At 53.0% G+C, this 22,981-nt stretch overlaps 1 protein-coding gene across 2 annotated transcripts in view; it reads left to right on the top strand.

Moving 5' to 3' along the window:
* Window positions 1-22,981, top strand: part of LOC118400710 (actin remodeling regulator NHS-like) — a 109,419-nt gene that overhangs the window by 50,541 nt on the left and 35,897 nt on the right. The window contains exon 4 of one of the 2 annotated variants that reach the window (XM_052475784.1): window positions 2,472-2,540. The exons of the other annotated variant lie outside the window; for it this stretch is intronic. Within the exon in view, the coding sequence (XP_052331744.1) occupies window positions 2,472-2,540 (69 nt within the window). The remainder of the gene's footprint in view (window positions 1-2,471; window positions 2,541-22,981) is intronic. 2 annotated transcript variants of the gene reach the window in all.

Consider the following 22,981-nt stretch of genomic DNA (forward strand, 5'->3'; position numbering starts at 1 on the left):
GAGAACACCTTTATTTAACCAGGTAGGCCAGTTGAGAACACCTTTATTTAACCAGGTAGGCTAGTTGAGAACACCTTTATTTAACCAGGTAGGCTAGTTGAGAACACCTTTATTTAACCAGGTAGGCTAGTTGAGAACACCTTTATTTAACCAGGTAGGCCAGTTGAGAACACCTTTATTTAACCAGGTAGGCTAGTTGAGAACACCTTTATTTAACCAGGTAGGCTAGTTGAGAACACCTTTATTTAACCAGGTAGGCTAGTTGAGAACACCTTTATTTAACCAGGTAGGCCAGTTGAGAACACCTTTATTTAACCAGGTAGGCTAGTTGAGAACACCTTTATTTAACCAGGTAGGCCAGTTGAGAACACCTTTATTTAACCAGGTAGGCCAGTTGAGAACACCTTTATTTAACCAGGTAGGCCAGTTGAGAACACCTTTATTTAACCAGGTAGGCCAGTTGAGAACACCTTTATTTAACCAGGTAGGCTAGTTGAGAACACCTTTATTTAACCAGGTAGGCCAGTTGAGAACACCTTTATTTAACCAGGTAGGCTAGTTGAGAACACCTTTATTTAACCAGGTAGGCCAGTTGAGAACACCTTTATTTAACCAGGTAGGCTAGTTGAGAACACCTTTATTTAACCAGGTAGGCTAGTTGAGAACACCTTTATTTAACCAGGTAGGCTAGTTGAGAACAAGTTCTCATTTGCAACTGCGACTTGGCCAAGATAAAGCATAGCAGTGTGAACAGACAACACAGAGTTACACATGGAGTAAACAATTAACAAGTCAATAACACAGTAGAAAAAAAAGAGAGTCTATATACATTGTGTGCAAAAGGCATGACGAGGTAGGCGAATAATTACAATTTTGCAGATTAACACTGGAGTGATAAATTATCACATGGTCATGTACAGGTAGAGATATTGGTGTGCAAAAGAGCAGAAAAGTAAATAAATAAAAACCGTATGGGGATGAAGTAGGTAAAAATGGGTGGGCTATTTAACGATAGACTATGTACAGCTGCAGAAATGTTTTGGTACCCTTCCCTAGATCTGTGCCTTTTGAAATCATGTCCAATCAATTGAATTTACCACCGGTGGACTCGAATCAAGTTGTAGAAACATCAAGGATGATCAATGGAGACATTGTCACGTTCTGACCATCGTTCGTATGCGTTTTCCTTGTTTTAGTGTTGGTCAGGACGTGAGCTGGGTGGGCATTCTATGTTGTGTGTCTGGTTTGTATATATCTATGTTTGGCCTGATATGGTTCTCAATCAGAGGCAGGTGTTAGTCATTGTCTCTGATTGGGAACCATATTTAGGTAGCCTGTTTTGTGGGTGATTGTTCCTGTCTCTGTGTTTTGCACCAGATAGGGCTGTTTTAGGTTTTCGCACGTTTCTTGTTTTGTTAGTTATCTCATGTGTAGTTTCTTTATAAATTAAAGAAAATGACATGATGCACCTGAGCTCCATTTCGAGTCTCATAGCAAAGGGTCTGAATACTTAAATAAGGGATCTGTTTTTTATTTTAAATAAATTTGCCAACATTTCTAAAAAATGTATTTTTGCATTGTCATAATGGAGGAGTGGCTTCGGGACAAGTAATTGAATGTCCTTGAGGGGCCCAGTGTTACGTTCCCCAGTTTCTGTGTTGTAGTTAGATTGAGGGAAATGTTTGATTTAATCCATTTTAAAATAAGGCTGTAACAAAACGTCAAAACAGTCAAGGGTGGAGACATTTTCCGACTGCACTGTACATGTGCGTTCCACTTTCATCAAGAAAATATATGTTTAACAAAACACAAAGGTTGTGAATCAGTTTAATTTTTCCTTTCCAGATGCAGTGGTCAGCATGTGTGAAGTCACAATGTATACTATTTCATCCTGAAATGCAGCGTTTCTTTGTTCAGTTCTGTTGAGTGGATGCATGTGAATGACAACATATGAATGCATGTCTGTGCCATGCATGTTTCTCCTCTCCAGCGGCAGGAGAAACCGTTCGACGATCAGCAGCTAGAACAGACCAACAGGAAAGAAGGGTTACTCATTTGTTCCATGGGTTTGAACTCTGCATCCTGTTCAGTTGCTCCTCAGTCATTCATGGGTTTGAACTCTGCATCCTGTTCAGTTGCTCCTCAGTCATCCATGGGTTTGAACTCTGCATCCTGTTCAGTTGCTCCTCAGTCATCCATGGGTCTGGGAAATGTCACAATCCTTCATCCTGCAGTTGATCAGAGGTTCTGGGTACCTGGGCGGTTCTGTAATGTAACTGGTTTATTTAGCTCTCTTTCAGGACATAAACACCTGGTGACTGTCTCACCCTCTGTCTACATATCCACTCCTCTCCGTCCTGAGATTTCCTTTTTCCCCAGTGTATTGTGGTTCAATAACCCTTAAAGTGTCTGAGTGTGAATCCATTTATATTTCTTCATCATTCATTCATTTTGTCATCCTCATGTTGTAGTTTGACAGCCCCGCCCCCCGCTCCTCCTCCCTCACCGAATGTTGCCACTTCTCTCCCTGGAGCAGAAAGGTATTGGTCCATGTCTCCTCTCTCCTCTCCTGGCTCTTCCTCTCTTCTCTGTGCCTGTTGTGATGTTCTAACTCTAGAATGCTTCTCAAACATTCTTTCAACATTCCTTTTCTATACTGTTTGTTTCCTCCGACTCTAACCTGGTCAGAATCATAAACTGCCGTCTGTAAAAAATCAATCTCTGCTGAGTAATCCTTCTCTTTTACAGAGTTTAAATGTTCACAGAGCAGATTGTTTTCCTAGTTCCTGTAGAGTCAGATACAGGTTGTAGAATAATAGTAATTTGACATCTGAGCTGCAGTATGTTAGGAATGTGTGTGTCGCATACGAGGGTTCCAACCTGTTAAGAGTCCCAGCAGCCTGGGGTTACATAATGACAGGGTTCCATAATGACTGCGTTCTCTCTGTGATTACCAATCATGCCTCAGTACTGCGATTACCCAGAACCCCCCCCCACCAAAGAGTACCAAAGAAAACTAAACTTTTTATTGTCTGCCTGTCTTTCGCTGTCTCCCGCTCTCTCTCGCTGTGTCTCACTCGCTGTGTCTCACTCTCTCGCTGTCTCCCGCTCTGTCTCACTCGCTCTGTCTCGCTGTGTCTCACTCGCTCTGTCTCGCTGTGTCTCCCGCTCTGTCTCGCTGTGTCTCCCGCTCTCTCTCGCTGTGTCTCACTCTCTCTCTCGCTGTGTCTCACTCTCTCTCTCGCTGTGTCTCACTCTCTCTGTCTCGCTGTGTCTCACTCGCTCTGTCTCGCTGTGTCTCACTCGCTCTGTCTCGCTGTGTCTCACTCGCTCTGTCTCGCTGTGTCTCACTCGCTCTGTCTCGCTGTGTCTCACTCGCTCTGTCTCGCTGTGTCTCACTCGCTCTGTCTCGCTGTGTCTCACTCGCTCTGTCTCGCTGTGTCTCACTCGCTCTGTCTCGCTGTGTCTCACTGTCTCGCTGTGTCTCACTCGCTCTGTCTCGCTGTGTCTCACTCGCTCTGTCTCGCTGTGTCTCGCTCGCTCTGTCTCGCTGTGTCTCACTCGCTCTGTCTCGCTGTGTCTCGCTCGCTCTGTCTCGCTGTGTCTCACTCGCTCTGTCTCGCTGTGTCTCGCTCTCGCTCTGTCTCGCTCTCTCTCTCGCTGTGTCTCGCTCTCTCTCTGTCTCGCTGTGTCTCGCTCTCTCTCTGTCTCGCTGTGTCTCGCTCTCTCTCTGTCTCGCTGTGTCTCGCTCTCTCTCTGTCTCGCTGTGTCTCGCTCTCTCTCTGTCTCGCTGTGTCTCACTCGCTCTGTCTCGCTGTGTCTCACTCGCTCTCTCTCTCTCTCTCTCTGTGTCTCACTCGCTCTGTCTCTCTCTCTCTCTCTCTGTGTCTCACTCTCTCTCTCTCTCTCTCTGTGTCTCACTCGCTCTCTCTCTCTCTCTCTCTCTCTCGCTGTGTCTCGCTCTCTCTCTCTCTCTCTCTCTCGCTGTGTCTCACTCGCTCTCTCTGTCTCGCTGTGTCTCGCTCTCTCTCTCTGTCTCGCTGTGTCTCACTCTGTCTCACTCGCTCTCTCTCTCTCTCTCTCTCTCTGTGTCTCACTCGCTCTCTCTCTCTCTGTGTCTCACTCGCTCTCTCTCTCTCGCTGTGTCTCACTCGCTCTCTCTCTCTCTCACTCGCTCTCTCTCTCGTGTGTCTCACTCGCTCTCTCTCTCTCGCTGTGTCTCACTCTCTCTCTCGCTCTCTCGCTCTCTCTCTCTCTCTCTGTCTCTCACTCTGCTGTGTCTCTCTCTCTCTCTCTCTGTGTCTCACTCGATCTGCTCTCTCTCTCTCGCTGTGTCTCACTCTCTCTCTCTCTCTCGCTGTGTCTCACTCGCTGTGTCTCTCTCTCTCTCTCGCTGTGTCTCACTCGCTCTCTCTCTCGCTGTGTCTCACTCGCTCTCTCTCTCTCTCTCTCTCGCTGTGTCTCACTCTCTCTCTCTCGCTGTGTCTCACTCTCTCTCTCTCTCTCTCGCTGTGTCTCACTCTCTGTCTCGCTGTGTCTCACTCGCTCTCTCTCTCGCTGTGTCTCACTCTCTGTCTCTCTCTCTCTCTCTCTCTCTCTCTCTCGCTGTGTCTCACTCGCTCTCTCTCTCTCTCGCTGTGTCTCACTCGCTCTCTCTCTCTCTAGCTGTGTCTCACTCGCTCTCTCTCTCTCTCTCGCTGTGTCTCACTCTCTCTCTCTCTCTCTCTAGCTGTGTCTCACTCGCTCTCTCTCTCTAGCTGTGTCTCACTCGCTCTCTCTCTCTCTCGCTGTGTCTCACTCGCTCTCTCTCTCTCACTCGCTCTCTCTGTGTCTCACTCGCTCTCTCTCTCTCTCGCTGTGTCTCACTCTCTGTCTCGCTGTGTCTCACTCGCTCTCTCTCGCTGTGTCTCACTCGCTCTCTCTCTCTCTCGCTGTGTCTCACTCTCTGTCTCGCTGTGTCTCACTCGCTCTCTCTCTCTCGCTGTGTCTCACTCGCTCTCTCTCTCTAGCTGTGTCTCACTCGCTCTCTCTCTCTGTCTCACTCGCTCTCTCTCTCGCTGTGTCTCACTCGCTCTCTCTCTCTCTCTCTCGCTGTGTCTCACTCTCTCTCTCTCTCGCTGTGTCTCACTCGCTCTCTCTCTGTCTCGCTGTGTCTCACTCGCTCTCTCTCTCTCTCTCTCTCTCGCTGTGTCTCACTCGCTCTCTCTCTCTCTCGCTGTGTCTCACTCGCTCTCTCTCTCTCGCTGTGTCTCACTCGCTCTCTCTCTCTCGCTGTGTCTCACTCGCTCTCTCTCTCTCTCGCTGTGTCTCACTCGCTCTCTCTCTCTCTCGCTGTGTCTCACTCGCTCTCTCTCTCTCTCGCTGTGTCTCACTCGCTCTCTCTCTGTGTCTCACTCGCTCTCTCTCTCTGTCTCGCTGTGTCTCACTCGCTCTCTCTCTCTCTCGCTGTGTCTCACTCGCTCTCTCTCTCGCTGTGTCTCACTCGCTCTCTCTCTCTCGCTGTGTCTCACTCGCTCTCTCTGTCTCGCTGTGTCTCACTCTCTCTCTCTGTCTCGCTGTGTCTCACTCGCTCTCTCTCTCTGTCTCGCTCTCACTCTCTCTCTCTCTGTCTCGCTGTGTCTCACTCGCTCTCTCTCTCTCGCTGTGTCTCACTCGCTCTCTCTCTCTCTCGCTGTGTCTCACTCGCTCTCTCTCTCTGTGTGTCTCACTGCTGTCTCGCTGTGTCTCACTCGCTCTCTCTCTCTGTCTCGCTGTGTCTCACTCTCTCTCTGTCTCTGCTCTCTCTCTGTCTCGCTGTGTCTCACTCGCTCTCTCTCTCTCGCTGTGTCTCACTCGCTCTCTCTCTCTGTCTCGCTGTGTCTCACTCGCTCTCTCTCTGTCTCGCTGTGTCTCACTCGCTCTCTCTCTCTGTCTCGCTGTGTCTCACTCGCTCTCTCTCTCTGTCTCGCTGTGTCTCACTGTGTTTCACACTCTGTCTCGCTGTGTCTCACTCGTCTCTCTCTCTGTCTCGCTGTGTCTCACTCGCTGTCTCTCTCTCTCTCTCTCGCTGTGTCTCACTCGCTCTCTCTCTGTCTCGCTGTGTCTCACTCGCTCTCTCTGTCTCGCTGTGTCTCACTCGCTCTCTCTCTCTAGCTGTGTCTCACTCGCTCTCTCTCTCTCTCGCTGTGTCTCACTCGCTCTCTCTCTCTCTCGCTGTGTCTCACTCGCTCTCTCTCTGTCTCTCGCTGTGTCTCACTCGCTCTCTCTCTCACTCGCTCTCTGTGTGTGTCACTCGCTCTCTCTCTCTCTCGCTGTGTCTCACTCGCTCTCTCTCTCTGTCTCGCTGTGTCTCACTCGCTCTCTCTCTCGCTGTGTTTCTCACTCTGTCTCGCTCTCTCTCTCTCGCTGTGTCTCACTCGCTCTCTCTCTCTGTCTCGCTGTGTCTCACTCGCTCTCTCTCTCTCTGTGTCTCACTCGCTCTCTCTCTCGCTGTGTCTCACTTTCGCTGTGTCTCGCTGTGTTTCACTCGCTCTCTCTCTCTGTCTCGCTGTGTGTTCACTCGCTCTCTCTCTCTGTCTCGCTGTGTCTCACTTGCTCTCTCTCTCTCTCTCGCTGTGTCTCACTCGCTCTCTCTCTCTGTCTCGCTGTGTCTCACTCGCTCTCTCTGTCTCGCTGTGTCTCACTCGCTCTCTCTGTCTCGCTGTGTCTCACTCGCTCTCTCTCTCTGTCTCGCTGTGTTTCACTCGCTCTCTCTCTCTCTCGCTGTGTCTCACTCGCTCTCTCTCTCTCGCTGTGTCTCACTCGCTCTCTCTCTCGCTGTGTTTCACTCGTCTCGTCTCGTGTCTCACTCGCTCTCACTCTCTCTGTCTCGCTGTGTTCACTCGTCTCTCTCTCTCTCTCTCGCTGTGTCTCACTGTGTTTCACTCGCTCTCTCTCTCTGTCTCGCTGTGTCTCACTCGCTCTCTCTCTGTGTTTCTCTCTCTGTCTCGCTGTGTCTCACTCGCTCTCTCTCTCTCTGTCTCGCTGTGTCTCACTCGCTCTCTCTCTCTGTCTCGCTGTGTCTCACTCGCTCTCTCTCTCTGTCTCGCTGTGTCTCGCTGTGTTTCTCACTCGCTCTCTCTCTGTCTCGCTGTGTCTCACTCACTCTCTGTCTCTCTGTCTCGCTCGTGTCTCACTCGTCTCGCTGTGTTTCACTCGCTCTCTCTCTCGCTGTGTGTTTCGCTCGCTCTCTGTCTCGCTGTGTTTCACTCTCTCTGTCTCGCTGTGTTTCACTCGCTCTCTCTCTCTCTCGTCTCTCTCTCGCTCTCTCTCTCTCTCTCTGTCTCGCTGTGTCACTCGCTCTCTCTCTCGCTGTGTTTCACTCGCTCTCGCTCTCTGTCTCGCTGTGTTTCTCTCTCTCTCTCTCTCGCTGTGTTCTCTCTCTCTCTCGCTGTGTCTCTCGCTGTGTTTCTCTCTCTCTGTCTCGCTGTGTCTCGCTGTGTCTCACTCGCTCTCTCTCTCTGTCTCGCTGTGTTTCACTCGCTCTCTGTCTCGCTGTGTCTCACTCTCTCTCTCTCTCTGTCTCGTGTGTTCACTCTCTGTCTCTCTCTCTCGCTGTGTCTCACTCGCTCTCTCTCTCTCTGTCTCGCTGTGTCTCACTCGCTCTCTCTGTCTCTCTCTCTCTCTCTCTCGCTGTGTTTCACTCGCTCTCGCTCTCTCTCTCGCTGTGTCTCACTCGCTCTCTGTCTCTCGCTGTGTTTCACTCGCTCTCTGTCTCTGTGTTTCACTCGCTCTCTCTCTCGCTGTGTCTCACTCGCTCTCTCTCTCTGCTCTCTCTCTGTCTCGCTGTGTCACTCTCTCTGTCTCGCTGTGTCTCGCTCTCTCTCTCTGCTGTGTTCACTCGCTCTCTCTCTCTCGCTGTGTTTCACTCTCTCTCTGTCTCGCTGTGTCTCACTCGCTCTCTGTCTCGCTGTGTCTCACTCGCTCTCTCTCTCTGCTGTGTCTCACTCGCTGTGTTTCACCTCTCTCTCTCTCGCTGTGTCTCACTCGCTCTCTCTCTCTGTCTCGCTGTGTCTCACTCGCTCTCGCTGTGTTTCACTCTCTCTGTCTCGCTGTGTTTCACTCGCTCTCTCTCTCTGTCTCGCTGTGTTTCACTCTCTCTCTCTCTCGCTGTGTTTCACTCTCGCTCTCTGTCTCGCTGTGTTTCTCTCTCTCTCTCGCTGTGTCTCACTCGCTCTCTCTCTCTCGCTGTGTTTCACTCGCTCTCTCTCTCTCTCGCTGTGTTTCACTCGCTCTCTCTCTCTGTCTCGCTGTGTTTCACTGTTCTCTGTCTCGCTGTGTCTCACTCGCTCTCGCTCTCTCTCTCGCTGTGTTTCTCTCTCGCTGTGTTTCTCTCTCTCTCTGTCTCGCTGTGTCTCACTCGCTCTCTCTCTCTCTCTCGCTGTGTTTCACTCGCTCTCTCTCGCTGTGTTTCACTCTCTCTGTCTCGCTGTGTTTCACTCGTCTCTGTCTCGCTGTGTTTCTCTCTCTCTGTCTCTCGCTGTGTTTCACTCGCTCTCGCTCTCTGTCTCGCTGTGTTTCACTCGCTCTCTCTCTCTCTCTCGCTGTGTTTCACTCGCTCTCTCTCTGTCTCGCTGTGTTTCACTCTGTCTCTCTCGCTCTGTCTCGCTGTGTTTCACTCGCTCTCTCTCTCTGTCTCGCTGTGTCTCACTCTCTCTCTCTCGCTGTGTTTCACTCGCTCTCTCTCTCTGTCTCGCTGTGTCTCACTCGCTCTCTCTCTCTCTCGCTGTGTTTCACTCGCTCTCTCTCTGTCTCGCTGTGTTTCACTCGCTCTCTCTCTCTGTCTCGCTGTGTTTCTCACTCGCTCTCTCTCTCTCTCTGTCTCGCTGTGTTTCACTCGCTCTCTCTCTGTCTCGCTGTGTTTCACTCGCTCTCTCTCTCTCTCGCTGTGTCTCACTCTCTCTGTCTCGCTGTGTCTCACTCGCTCTCTCTCTGTCTCGCTGTGTCTCACTCGCTCTCTCTCTGTCTCGCTGTGTCTCACTCGCTCTCTCTCTCTGTCTCGCTGTGTCTCACTCTCTCTCTCTCTCTCTCTCTCTCGCTGTGTCTCACTCGCTCTCTCTCTCTGTCTCGCTGTGTCTCACTCGCTCTCTCTCTGTCTCTCTGTGTCTCACTCGCTCTCTCTCTCTCGCTGTGTTCACTCGCTCTCTCTCTCTCTCGCTGTGTTTCACTCGCTCTCTGTCTCTGTCTCGCTGTGTTCACTCGCTCTCTGTCTCTCTCTCTCTGTCTCGCTGTGTTTCACTCGCTCTCTCTCTCTGTCTCGCTGTGTCTCACTCGCTCTCTGTCTCGCTGTGTTTCACTCGCTCGCTGTGTTTCTCTCTCTGTCTCGCTGTGTCTCACTCGCTCTCTCTCTCTGTCTCGCTGTGTCTCACTCGCTCTCTCTCTGTCTCGCTGTGTCACTCGCTCTCTCTCGCTCTGTCTCGCTGTCTCGTGTGTTTCTCGCTCTCTCTCTCTGTCTCGCTGTGTCTCTCTCGCTCTCTGTCTCGCTGTGTTTCACTCTCTCTCTCTGTGTTTCACTCGCTCTCTCTCTCTGTCTCGCTGTGTCTCACTCGCTCTCTCTCTCTCTGTCTCGCTGTGTCTCACTCGCTCTCTCTCTCTGTCTCGCTGTGTTTCACTCGCTCTCTCTCTCTGTCTCGCTGTGTCTCACTCGCTCTCTCTCTCTGTGTCTCGCTGTGTCTCACTCGCTCTCTCTCTGTCTCGCTGTGTCTCACTCGCTCTCTCTCTCTCGCTGTGTCTCACTCGCTCTCTCTCTCTGTCTCGCTGTGTCTCACTCGCTCTCTCTCTCTGTCTCGCTGTGTCTCACTCGCTCTCTCTCTCTGTCTCGCTGTGTCTCACTCGCTCTCTCTCTCTGTCTCGCTGTGTCTCACTCGCTCTCTCTCTCTGTCTCGCTGTGTCTCACTCGCTCTCTCTCTCTGTCTCGCTGTGTTTCTCGTCTCTTTCTGTCTCGTCTGTGTTTCACTCGCTCTCTCTGTCTCGCTGTGTTTCACTCTCTCTGTCTCGCTGTGTTTCACTCGCTCTCTCTCTCTCTCTCGCTGTGTCTCACTCGCTCTCTCTCTCTCTCGCTGTGTCTCACTCGCTCTCTCTCGCTGTGTTTCACTCGCTCTCGCTCTCTGTCTCGCTGTGTTTCACTCTCTCTCTCTCTCTGTGTTTCTCTCTCTCTCTCTCTGTCTCGCTGTGTTTCACTCTCTCGCTGTGTTTCTCGCTCTCTGTCTCGCTGTGTTTCACTCGCTCTCTGTCTCGCTGTGTTTCACTCGCTCTCTGTCTCGCTGTGTTTCACTCGCTCTCTGTCTCGCTGTGTTTCACTCTCGCTCTCTCTCTCTGTCTCGCTGTGTTTCACTCGCTCTCTCTCTCTCTCTGTCTCGCTGTTTCACTCGCTCTCGCTCTGTCTCGCTGTGTTTCACTCGCTCTCTGTCTCGCTGTGTGTTTCACTCTCTCTCTCTGTCTCGCTGTGTTTCACTCGCTCTCTCTCTGTCTCGCTGTGTTTCACTCGCTCTCTCTCTCTGTCTCGCTGTGTTTCACTCGCTCTCGCTCTCTGTCTCTGTCTCGCTGTGTTCACTCGCTCTCTGTCTCGCTGTGTTTCACTCGCTCTCTGTCTCGCTGTGTTTCCCTCGCTCGCTGTGTTTCACTCGCTCTCTGCCTCGCTGTGTTTCACTCGCTCTCTCTCTCTGTCTCGCTGTGTTTCACTCGCTCTCTGTCTCGCTGTGTTTCACTCGCTCTTCTCTCTCTGTCTCGCTGTGTTTCACTCGCTCTCTCTCTCTGTCTCGCTGTGTTTCTCGCTCTCTCTCTCTGCTGTGTTTCCTCTCGCTGTCTCGCTCTCGCTCTCTCTCTCTCTGTCTCGCTGTGTTTCACTCGCTCTCGCTCTCTGTCTCACTTTCACTCTCGCTCTCGCTGTGTTTCACTCTGCTCTCGCTGTGTTTCACTCTCTCTGTCTCGCTGTGTTTCACTCGCTCTCTCTCTCTGTCTCGCTGTGTTTCACTCGCTCTCTCTCTGCTCGCTGTGTTTCCCTCGCTCTCTCTCTCTGTCTCGCTGTGTTTCACTCTCTCTCTCTCTCTCGCTGTGTTCACTCTCTCTCGCTCTCGCTCTCTGTCTCGCTGTGTTTCACTTGCTCTCTGTCTGCTGTTTCACTTCTCTGCTCTCGCTCTCGCTGTGTTTCACTCGCTCTCTCTCTCTGTCTCGCTGTGTTTCCCTCGCTCTCTCTCTCTGTCTCGCTGTGTTTCACTCGCTCTCGCTCTCTGTCTCGCTGTGTTTCCTCTCTCTCTCGCTGTGTTTCTCTCTCTCTCTCTGTCTCGCTGTGTTTCACTCGCTCTCTCTCTCTCTCTCGCTGTGTTTCACTCGCTCTCTCTCTCTCTCGCTGTGTTTCACTCGCTCTCTGTCTCGCTGTGTTTCACTCGCTCTCTGTCTCGCTGTGTTTCACTCTGCTCTCTCTCGTCTCGCTGTGTCTCACTCGCTCTCTCTCTCTCTGTCTCGCTGTGTTTCACTCGCTCTCTCTCTCTGTCTCGCTGTGTTTCACTCGCTCTCTCTCTCTGTCTCGCTGTGTTTCACTCGCTCTCTGTCTCGCTGTGTTTCACTCGCTCTCTCTCTCGCTGTGTTTCACTCGCTCTCTGTCTCGCTGTGTTTCACTCGCTCTCTCTCTCTCTCTCTCGCTGTGTTTCACTCGCTCTCGCTGTGTTTCTCGTCTCTCTCTCTGCTCGCTGTTTCACTCGCTCTCTCTGTCTCGCTGTGTTTCACTCTCTCTCTCTGTCTCGCTGTGTTTCCTCTCGCTCTCTCTCTGTCTCTGCTGTGTTTCACTCGCTCTCTCTCTCTCTGTCTCGCTGTGTTTCACTCGCTCTCTGTCTCGCTGTGTTTCACTCGTTTCTCTCTGTCTCGCTGTGTTTCACTCTCGCTCTCTCTCTGTCTGCTGTTTCACTCGCTCTCTCTCTCTCTGTCTGTGTTTCACTCGCTCTCTCTCTGTCTCGCTGTGTTTCACTCGCTCTCTCTCTGTCTCTCTGTCTCGTCTGCTGTGTTCACTTCACTCGCTCTCTCTCTCTGTCTCGCTGTGTTTCCCTCTCTCTCTCTCGCTGTGTCTCTGTCTCGCTCTCTCTCTCTGTCTCGCTGTGTTTCACTCGCTCTCTCTCTCTGTCTCGCTGTGTTTCACTCGCTCTCGCTGTGTTTCACTCGCTCTCTGTCTCGCTGTGTTTCACTCCTCTCTCTCTCTCTCGCTGTGTTTCACTCGCTCTCTCTCTGCCTCGCTGTGTTTCACTCGCTCTCTCTCTCTGTCTCGCTGTGTTTCACTCGCTCTCTCTCTCGCTGTGTTTCACTCGCTCACTCTCTCTCTGTCTCGCTGTGTTTCACTCGCTCTCTCTCTCTGTCTCGCTGTGTTTCACTCGCTCTCTCTCTCTGTCTCGCTGTGTTCACTCGTCTCTCTCTCTCTGTCTCGCTGTGTTTCACTCGCTCTCTCTCTCTGTCTCGCTGTGTTTCACTCGCTCTCGCTGTCTCGCTTGTTTCACTCGCTCTCGCTCTGTTTCACTCGCTCTCTCTCTCTGTCTCGCTGTGTTTCACTCGCTCTCTCTCTCTCTGTCTCGCTGTGTTTCACTCGCTCTCGCTGTGTTTCACTCGCTCTCTGTCTCGCTGTGTTTCACTCGCTCTCTGTCTCGTCTCGCTGTGTTTCACTCGCTCTCTCTCTCTGCTCTCGCTGTGTTCACTCGCTCTCTCTCTCTCTCGCTGTGTGTTTCACTCGCTCTCTCTCTCTGTCTGTGTGTTTCACTCGCTCTCTCTCTCTGTCTCGCTGTGTTTCACTCGCTCTCTGTCTCGCTGTGTTTCACTCGCTCTCTCTCTGTCTCGCTGTGTTTCACTCTCGCTCTCTGTCTCGCTGTGTTTCACTCTCTCTCTCTCTGTCTCGCTGTGTTTCACTCGCTCTCTCTCTGTCTGTGTTTCTGCTCTCTGTCTCGTGTTTTCACTCGCTCTCTGTCTCGCTGTGTTTCACTCGCTCTCTGTCTCGCTGTGTTTCACTCGCTCTCTCTCTCTCTGTCTCGCTGTGTTTCACTCGCTCTCTCTCTGTCTCGCTGTGTTTCACTCGCTCTCTGTCTCGCTGTGTCTCACTCGCTCTCTGTCTCGCTGTGTTTCACTCGCTCTCTCTCTCTGTCTCGCTGTGTTTCACTCGCTCTCTCTCTCTGTCTCGCTGTGTTTCACTCTCTCTCTCTGTCTCGCTGTGTTTCTCGCTCTCTGTCTCGCTGTGTTTCTCGCTGTCTCGCTCTCACTCGCTCTCTCTCTCTGTCTCGCTGTGTTTCACTCGCTCTCGCTCTCTGTCTCGCTGTGTTTCACTCACTCGCTCTCTGTCTCGCTGTGTTTCTGTGTCTCGCTGTGTTTCACTCGCTCTCTGTGTGTTTCTCGCTGTGTTTCACTCGCTCTCTCTCTCTCTCGCTGTGTTTCACTCGCTCTCTCTCTCTGTCTCGCTGTCTTTCCTGTGTTTCACTCGCTCACTCTCTCTCTGTCTCGCTGTGTTTCACTCGCTCTCTCTCTCTGTCTCGCTGTGTTTCACTCGCTCTTTCCCTCGCTCTCGCTGTGTTTCTCGCTGTGTTCTCACTCGCTGTGTTTCACTCTCTCTCGCTGTGTTTCACTCGCTCTCTCTCTCTGTCTCGCTGTGTTTCACCTCGCCTCTCTGTCTCGCTGTGTTTCACTCGCTCTCTGTCTCGCTGTGTTTCACTCGCTCTCTGTCTCGCTGTGTTCACTCGCTCTCTCTGTCTCGCTGTGTTTCCCTCGCTCTCTCTCTCTGTCTCGCTGTGTTTCACTCGCTCTCTCTCTCTGTCTCGCTGTGTTTCACTCGCTCTCTCGCTGTGTTTCTCTCGCTCTCTGTCTCGCTGTGTTTCACTCTCTCTGTCTCTCTGTCTCGTCTCGCTGTGTTTCACTCGCTCTCTGTCTCGCTGTGTGTTTCACTCGCTCTTGCTCTCTGTCTCGCTGTGTTTCACTCGCTCTCTCTCTCTCTGCTCGCTCACTCGCTCTCTGTCTCGCTGTGTTTCACTCGCTCTCTCTCTCTGCTCGCTGTGTTTCACTCGCTCTCTGTCTCGCTGTGTTTCACTCGCTCTCTCTCTCTGTCTCGCTGTGTTTCACTCGCTCTCTGTCTCGCTCTCTCTGCTCGCTGTGTTTCACTCGCTCTCTCTCTCTGTCTCGCTGTGTTTCACTCGCTCTCGCTCTCTGTCTCGCTGTGTTTCACTCGCTCTCTGTCTCGCTGTGTTTCACCTCTCTCTCTCTCTCTGTGTTTCACTCGTTTCTGTGTGTTCCCTCGCTCTCTCTCTCTGTCTCGCTGTGTTTCACTCGCTCTCTCTCTCTGTCTCGCTGTGTTTCACTCGCTCTCTGTCTCTGTGTTTCTGTCTCTGTCTCGCTGTGTTCCTCTCTCTCTCTGTCTCGCTGTGTTTCTCTCTCTCTGTCTCGCTGTGTTTCACTCGCTCTCTCTCTCTGTCTCGCTGTGTTTCTCTCTCGCTCTCTCTCTCTCTCGCTGTGTTTCACTCGCTCTCTGTCTCGCTGTGTTTCACTCGCTCTCTGTCTCTGTCTCGCTGTGTTTCACTCGCTCTCTGTCTCGTCTGTGTTTCGCTCTCGCTCTCTCTCTCGCTGTGTTTCACTCGCTCTCTCTCTCTGTCTCGCTGTGTTTCACTCGCTCTCTCTCTCTCTCTCTCTGCTGTGTGTTTCACTCGCTGTGTTTCACTCGCTCTCTGTCTCGCTGTGTTTCACTCGCTCTCTGTCTCGCTGTGTTTCACTCGCTCTCTCTCTCTGCTCGTGTGTTCACTCGCTCTCTCTCTCTGTCTCGCTGTGTTTCACTCGCTCTCTCTCTCTGTCTCGCTGTGTTTCACTCACTCTCTGTCTCGCTGTGTTTCACTCGCTCTCTCTCTCTGTCTCGCTGTGTTTCACTCTCTCTTCTCTCTGTCTCGCTGTGTTTCACTCGCTCTCTCTCTCTGTCTCGCTGTGTTTCACTCGCTCGCTGTGTTTCTCTCTGTCTCGCTGTGTTTCACTCGCTCTCTCTCTCTCTGTCTCGCTGTGTTTCACTCGCTCTCTGTCTCGCTGTGTTTCACTCGCTCTCTCTCTGTCTCGCTGTGTTTCACTCGCTCTCGCTCTCTGTCTCGCTGTGTTTCACTCGCTCTCTCTCTCTGTCTCGCTGTGTTTCACTCGCTGTGTTTCTCTCTCTCTGTCTCGCTGTGTTTCACTCGCTCTCTGTCTCTCTGTCTCGCTGTGTTTCACTCGCTCTCTGTCTCTGTCTCGCTGTGTTCACTCTCTCTGCTCTCTGTCTCGCTGTGTTTCACTCGCTCTCTCTCTCTGTCTCGCTGTGTTTCACTCTCTCTCTGTCTCTGTCTCGCTGTGTTTCACTCGCTCTCTCTCTCTCTGTCTCGCTGTGTTTCACTCGCTCTCTCTCTCTCTCTCGCTCTCGCTGTGTTTCACTCTTCTCACTCGCTGTGTTTCACTCGCTCTCTGTCTCTCTGTCTCGCTGTGTTTCACTCGCTCTCTGTCTCGCTGTGTTTCACTCGCTCTCTCTCTCTCTCTCGCTGTGTTTCACTCGCTCTCTGTCTCGCTGTGTTTCACTCGCTCTCTCTCTCTGTGTTTCTCGCTGTGTTTCTGTCTCGCTCTCTCTCTCTGTCTCGTGTTTCACTCTCGCTCTCTGTCTCGCTGTGTTTCACTCGCTCTCTCTGTCTCGCTGTGTTTCACTCGCTCTCTCTCTCTGTCTCGCTGTGTTTCACTCGCTCTCTCTCTCTGTCTCGCTGTGTTTCCCTCGCTCTCTGTCTCGCTGTGTTTCTCTCTCTCTGTCTCGCTGTGTTTCACTCGCTCTCGCTGTGTTTCACTCGCTCTCGCTGTGTTTCCCTCGCTCTCTCTCTCTGTCTCGCTGTGTTTCACTCGCTCTCTCTCTCTGTCTCGCTGTGTTTCACTCGCTCTCTCTCTCTGTCTCGCTGTGTTTCACTCGCTCTCTCTCTCTGTCTCGCTGTGTTTCACTCGCTCTCTCTCTCTGTCTCGCTGTGTTTCACTCGCTCTCTCTCTCTCGCTGTGTTTCACTCTGTCTCGCTGTGTTTCACTCGCTCTCTGTCTCGCTGTGTTTCTGTCTCTCTGTCTCGCTGTGTTTCACTCGCTCTCTCTCTCTGTCTCGCTGTGTTTCACTCGCTCTCTCTCTCTGTCTCGCTGTGTTTCACTCTCTCTCTCTCGCTGTGTTTCTCGCTCTCTCTCTCTGTCTCGCTGTGTTTCACTCGCTCTCTCTGTGTTCTGTCTCTGCTGTGTTTCACTCGCTCTCTGTCTCTGTGTTTCTGTCTCGCTGTGTTTCACTCGCTCTCTCTCTCTGTCTCGCTGTGTTTCACTCTCGCTCTCTCTCTCTCTGTCTCGCTGTGTTTCCCTCGCTCTCTCTCTCTGTCTCGCTGTGTTTCACTCGCTCTCGCTCTCTGTCTCGCTGTGTTTCACTCGCTCTCTCTCTCTGTCTCGCTGTGTTTCACTCGCTCTCTGTCTCGCTGTGTTTCCCTCGCTCTCTCTCTCTGTCTCGCTGTGTTTCCTCGCTCTCTCTCTCTGTCTCGCTGTGTTTCACTCGCTCTCTGTCTCGCTGTGTTTCACTCTCTCTGTCTCGCTGTGTTTCACTCTCTCTCTCGCTGTGTTTCACTCTCTCTCTGTCTCGCTGTGTTTCACTCGCTCTCTCTCTCTGTCTCGCTGTGTTTCACTCGCTCTTGCTGTGTTTCACTCGCTCTCTCTCTCTGTCTCGCTGTGTTTCCACTCGCTCTCTCTCTCTGTCTCGCTGTGTTTCACTCGCTCTCTCTCTCTGTCTCGCTGTGTTTCACTCTCTCTCTCTCTCTGCTCTCTCGCTCTCTGTCTCGCTGTGTTTCCCTCGCTCTCTCTCTGTCTCGCTGTGTTTCACTCGCTCTCTCTCTCTGTCTCGCTGTGTTTCCTCGCTCTCTCTCTCTGTCTCGCTGTGTTTCCTCTCTCTGCTCTCTCTCTCTGTCTCGCTGTGTTTCACTCGCTCTCGCTGTGTTTCACTCGCTCTCTCTCTCTCTGTCTCGCTGTGTTTCCTCGCTCTCGCTCTCTGTCTCGCTGTGTTTCACCTCGCTCTCTCTCTCTGTCTCGCTGTGTTTCACTCGCTCTCTGTCTCGTGTGTTTCACTCGCTCTCTCTCTCTGTCTCGCTGTGTTTCCCTCGCTCTCTCTCTCTCTGTCTCGCTGTGTTTCGCTGTCGCTCTCGCTCTCTGTCTCGCTGTGTTTCTCGCTGTTTTCACTCTCTCTGTCTCGCTGTGTTTCTCGCTCTCTCTCTCTGTCTCGCTGTGTTTCACTCGCTCTCTCTCTCTGTCTCGCTGTGTTTCACTCGCTCTCTCTCTCTGTCTCGCTGTGTTTCACTCGCTCTCTGTCTCGCTGTGTTTCACTCGCTCTCTGTCTCGCTGTGTTTCACTCGCTCTCTCTCTCTGTCTGTGTTTTCACTCGCTCTCTCTCTCTGTCTCGCTGTGTTTCACTCGCTCTCTCTCTCTGTCTCGCTGTGTTTCACTCGCTCTCTGTCTCGCTGTGTTTCACTCGCTCTCTCTCTCTGTCTCGCTGTGTTTCACTCGCTCTCTCTCTCTGTCTCGCTGTGTTTCACTCGCTCTCTCTGTCTCGCTGTGTTTCACTCGCTCTCTGTCTCGCTGTGTTTCACTCGCTCTCTCTGTCTCGCTGTGTTTCACTCGCTCTCTCTCTGTCTCGCTGTGTTTCTCGCTCTCTGTCTCGCTGTGTTTCACTCGCTCTCTCTCTGTCTCGCTGTGTTTCACTCGCTCTCTCTGTGTTTCACTCGTCTCTGTCTGTGTTTCACTCGCTCTCTGTCTCGCTGTGTTTCACTCGCTCTCTGTCTCGCTGTGTTTCACTCGCTCTCTCTCTCTCTCTGTCTCTCTCGCTCTCGTCTGCTGTTTCACTCGCTCTCTCTCTCTGTCTCGCTGTGTTTCACTCGCTCTCTCTCTCTGTCTCGCTGTGTTTCACTCGCTCGCTGTGTTTCACTCGCTCTCTGTCTCGCTGTGTCTCACTCGCTCTCTCTCTCTGTCTCGCTGTGTTTCACTCGCTCTCTCTCTCTGTCTCGCTGTGTTTCACTCGCTCTCTCTCTCTGTCTCGCTGTGTTTCACTCGCTCTCTCTCTCTGTCTCGCTGTGTTTCACTCGCTCTCTCTCTCTGTCTCGCTGTGTTTCACTCGCTCTCTCTCTCTGTCTCGCTGTGTTTCCCTCGCTCTCTCTCTGTCTCGCTGTGTTTCACTCGCTCTCTCTGTCTCGCTGTGTTTCACTCGCTCTCTCTCTCTGTCTCGCTGTGTTTCACTCGCTCTCTGTCTCGCTGTGTTTCACTCGCGCTGTGTCTCACTCGCTCTCTCTCTCTGTCTCGCTGTGTTTCACTCGCTGTGTTTCACTCGCTCCCTCTGTCTCGCTATGTCTTGCTCGCTGTCTGGTTCTCTAGCTCTGTCTCGCTGTGTCTCTGTCTCGCTGTGTCTCTCTCTGTCCTTATTGTTGTAAAAACAAATCCACTGTAAATGTTCTCTTAGATTTGTTTTCCTATTTGGGGAATGTTTCCAAGGAGACGGTTCCTTTTGTGGCATTTTGTTGCCTCTTAAATCTGCTGGGAACTGACACCCAGAGGAGAGAGCTGCTTTAACATGGACATGGGGGTAGTGGAGGGTAAGAATGAGAGGAGGGTAGAGGAGGATGGGAACCAGTTGAACCCATGTGGACCTCTCTGTTAGGACCTGAAGGTAAGTGCTCTTTAACCAGATTAATTCATTCAGAAATAGTGTTTCTTTCAGCTTGGATGCCAGAAGAAAAGGGTTTGTTTTCAGCATTGCCAAGCTCCACGGAGAGAAGCAGAAACATTTCTGACGTTTAGTTTAGTTACCATATTGAAGTTTGGGGAAGCAGAAAGTCAGAGAGTAGTCTGACCCAGAGAGTAGTCTGACCCAGAGAGTAGTCTGACCCAGAGAGTAGTCTGACCCAGAGAGTAGTCTGACCCAGAGAGTAGTCTGACCCAGAGAGTAGTCTGACCCAGTGTTTTTGGTCCAGCCCCAAACCTAATATATAATATATATAATCATATAATAATATAATAAACCTTTTGATGGTAAACATTTTTTATTCATTTACAAAAATGTAAAGTCTATTTTGAGTTTCCATAACCACACTATGCAGTATTTAAAACAAATGTTTTACTGACACATTTGTATGACTAAAATAAACAATCCAATAAACTGTGCTAGGCAGTAGCAGGCACACTGCAAAATGCCCCTGGAGTGACATGGTACCTGATGTGATTGGAGGAGACGTCGTGGACCTCTCACGTCCCAGAAAGCTTTTGACTGAAGCGCCTCTCTTCTGACATCAGCACGGTGCCCCCTATGGACGGAAGCTGAACTACAAAGCTTCCTATGGACTGAAGCTGAACTACAAAGCTTCCTATGGACGGAAGCTGAACTACAAAGCTTCCTATGGACGGAAGCTGAACTACAAAGCTTCCTATGGACGGAAGCTGAACTACAAAGCTTCCTATGGACGGAAGCTGAACTACAAAGCTTCCTATGGACGGAAGCTGAACTACAAAGCTTCCTATGGACGGAAGCTGAACTACAAAGCTTCCTATGGACGGAAGCTGAACTACAAAGCTTCCTATGGACGGAAGCTGAACTACAAAGCTTCCTATGGACGGAAGCTGAACTACAAAGCTTCCTATGGACGGAAGCTGAACTACAAAGCTTCCTATGGACGGAAGCTGAACTACAAAGCTTCCTATGGACGGAAGCTGAACTACAAAGCTTCCTATGGACGGAAGCTGAACTACAAAGCTTCCTATGGAAGGAAGCTGAACTACAAAGCTTCCTATGGAAGGAAGCTGAACTACAAAGCTTCCTATGGAAGGAAGCTGAACTACAAAGCTTCCTATGGAAGGAAGCTGAACTTTTCAACAACTTGATATTTAACCCGTTTAAAATGGGCAGTGTTGAGGTGGTAGAACTGACTAAATGAATTGAGTCATAGAGGTCTTATAACCCGTTCTACAGGTAAATATGCTTGGCTGTAATTTTCATAGGCTATGCAACTATTTGTCATTTTAAAAAAGTAGGGAGTTCTATTGTTGTTGCATTGTCAAGATGTTAATCTGCCAGTCAGCATTTCATTGCACTGTGTACATGACAAATTAACAAACTGGAACTTAGAAGGGAAGGTGAGGGCAGCCAGAAAGAGAGGAAACGATAGTGGTATAGTATGGAGAGTGGTATAGTATGGAGAGTGGGGGAGTGGTATAGTATGGAGAGTGGGGGAGTGGTATAGTATGGAGAGGGGAGGAGAGTGGTATAGTATGGAGAGGGGAGGAGAGTGGTATAGTATGGAGAGGGGAGGAGAGTGGTATAGTATGGAGAGGGGAGGAGAGTGGTATAGTATGGAGAGTGGTATAGTATGGAGAGGGGAGGAGAGTGGTATAGTATGGAGAGGGGGAGGGGTATAGTATGGAGAGGGGGAGAGTGGTATAGTATGGAGAGGGGGGAGAGTGGTATAGTATGGAGAGGGGAGGAGAGTGGTATAGTATGGAGAGGGGAGGAGAGTGGTATAGTATGGAGAGGGGAGGAGAGTGGTATAGTATGGAGAGGGGAGGAGAGTGGTATAGTATGGAGAGGGGAGGAGAGTGGTATAGTATGGAGAGGGGAGGAGAGTGGTATAGTATGGAGAGGGGAGGAGAGTGGTATAGTATGGAGAGGGGAGGAGAGTGGTATAGTATGGAGAGGGGGGGAGAGTGGTATAGTATGGAGAGGGGGGAGAGTGGTATAGTATGGAGAGGGGGAGAGTGGTATAGTATGGAGAGGGGGGGAGAGTGGTATAGTATGGAGTGGGGAGCGGAGGGGACGAGTAGGGAGCGGAGCGGGACGGAGTAGGGAGCGGGACGGGACGGGAGTAGGGAGGGGACGGGACGGAGTAGGGAGCGGGACGGAGTAGGGAGCGGAGCGGGACGGAGTAGGGAGCGGAGCGGACGGAGTAGGAGCGGAGCGGGACGGAGTAGGGAGCGGAGCGGGACGGAGTAGGGAGCGGAGCGGGACGGAGTAGGGAGCGGAGCGGGACGGAGTAGGAGCGGGACGGGACGGAGGGAGCGGAGCGGGACGGAGTAGGGAGCGGAGCGGGACGGAGTAGGGAGCGGAGACGGAGTAGGGAGCGGGACGGGACTGAGTAGGGAGCGGGACGGAGTAGGGAGCGGGACGGGACTGAGTAGGGAGCGGGAGGGACTGAGTAGGGAGCGGGACGGGACTGAGGGAGCGGGCGGGACGGAGTAGGGAGCGGACGGACGGAGTAGGGAGCGGAGCGGGACGGAGTAGGAGCGGAGGAGTAGGGAGCGGGGGACGGAGTAGGGAGCGGGACGGGACTGAGTAGGGAGCGGGACTGAGTAGGGAGCGGGACGGAGTAGGGAGCGGAGCGGGACGGAGTAGGAGCGGAGCGGGACGGAGTAGGAGCGGAGCGGGACGGAGTAGGGAGCGGGCGGGACGGAGTAGGGAGCGGAGCGGGACGGAGTAGGGAGCGGGACGGGACTGAGTAGGAGCGGGACGGGACTGAGTAGGGAGCGGAGCGGGACGGAGTAGGAGCGGCGGACGGAGTAGGGAGCGGGACGGGACTGAGTAGGGAGCGGGACGGGACTGAGTAGGGAGCGGGACGAGTAGGGAGCGGGACGGAGTAGGGAGCGGAGCGGGACGGAGTAGGAGCGGAGCGGGACGGAGTAGGGAGCGGAGCGGGACGGAGTAGGAGCGGAGCGGGACGGAGTAGGGAGCGGAGCGGGACGGAGTAGGGAGCGGGACGGACTGAGTAGGGAGCGGGACGGACTGAGTAGGGAGCGGAGCGGGACGGAGTAGGGAGCGGAGCGGGACGGAGTAGGGAGCGGGACGGGACGGAGTAGGGAGCGGAGCGGGACGGAGTAGGGAGCGGAGCGGGACGGAGTAGGGAGCGGGACGGAGTAGGGAGCGGGACGGAGTAGGGGAGCGGGACGGGACTGAGTAGGGAGCGGAGCGGGACGGAGTAGGGAGCGGCGACGGAGTAGGGAGCGGAGCGGACGGAGTAGGGAGCGGAGCGGGACGGAGTAGGGAGCGGAGCGGGACGGAGTAGGAGCGGACGGGACTGGGAGTAGGGAGCGGAGCGGGACTGAGTAGGGAGCGGGACGGAGTAGGGAGCGGAGCGGGACGGAGTAGGGAGCGGAGCGGGACGGAGTAGGGAGCGGGACGGAGTAGGAGCGGCGGGACGGAGTAGGGAGCGGGGGACGGAGTAGGGAGCGGAGCGGGACGGAGTAGGGAGCGGGAGGGACGAGTAGGGAGCGGGACGGAGTAGGGAGCGGAGCGGGACGGAGTAGGAGCGGAGCGGGACGGAGTAGGGAGCGGAGCGGGACGGAGTAGGGAGCGGAGCGGGACGGAGTAGGGAGCGGACGGGACTGAGTAGGGAGCGGACGGAGTAGGGAGCGGAGCGGGACGGAGTAGGGAGCGGGACGGAGTAGGGAGCGGGGGACGGAGTAGGGAGCGGAGCGGGACGGAGTAGGGAGCGGAGCGGGACGGAGTAGGGAGCGGAGCGGGACGGAGTAGGGAGCGGCGGGACGGAGTAGGGAGCGGAGCGGGACGGAGTAGGGAGCGGGACGGAGTAGGGAGCGGAGGAGTAGGAGCGGAGCGGGACGGAGTAGGGAGCGGAGCGGGACGGAGTAGGGAGCGGAGCGGGACGGAGTAGGGAGCGGGACGGAGTAGGGAGCGGAGCGGGACGGAGTAGGGAGCGGAGCGGAGCGGGACGGAGTAGGGAGCGGAGCGGAGCGGGACGGAGTAGGGAGCGGGACGGAGTAGGGAGCGGAGCGGGACGGAGTAGGGAGTAGTGGTACCAATTGGATGTCTCCATCCGCAACATTTCAAGCTCGCTGTGGCGTGACCTTACAACACGTTCTTAACTCTGTTCCACTATTACATGATCACATATAAACATGTATGTCTGGGATTCCTCTGGTGACCCACCTACCCTCAGCACTACTCATTCAT

Source organism: Oncorhynchus keta, chromosome 22 (genome assembly GCF_023373465.1).
Source record: "Oncorhynchus keta strain PuntledgeMale-10-30-2019 chromosome 22, Oket_V2, whole genome shotgun sequence".
Lineage (NCBI taxonomy): Eukaryota > Metazoa > Chordata > Actinopteri > Salmoniformes > Salmonidae > Oncorhynchus > Oncorhynchus keta.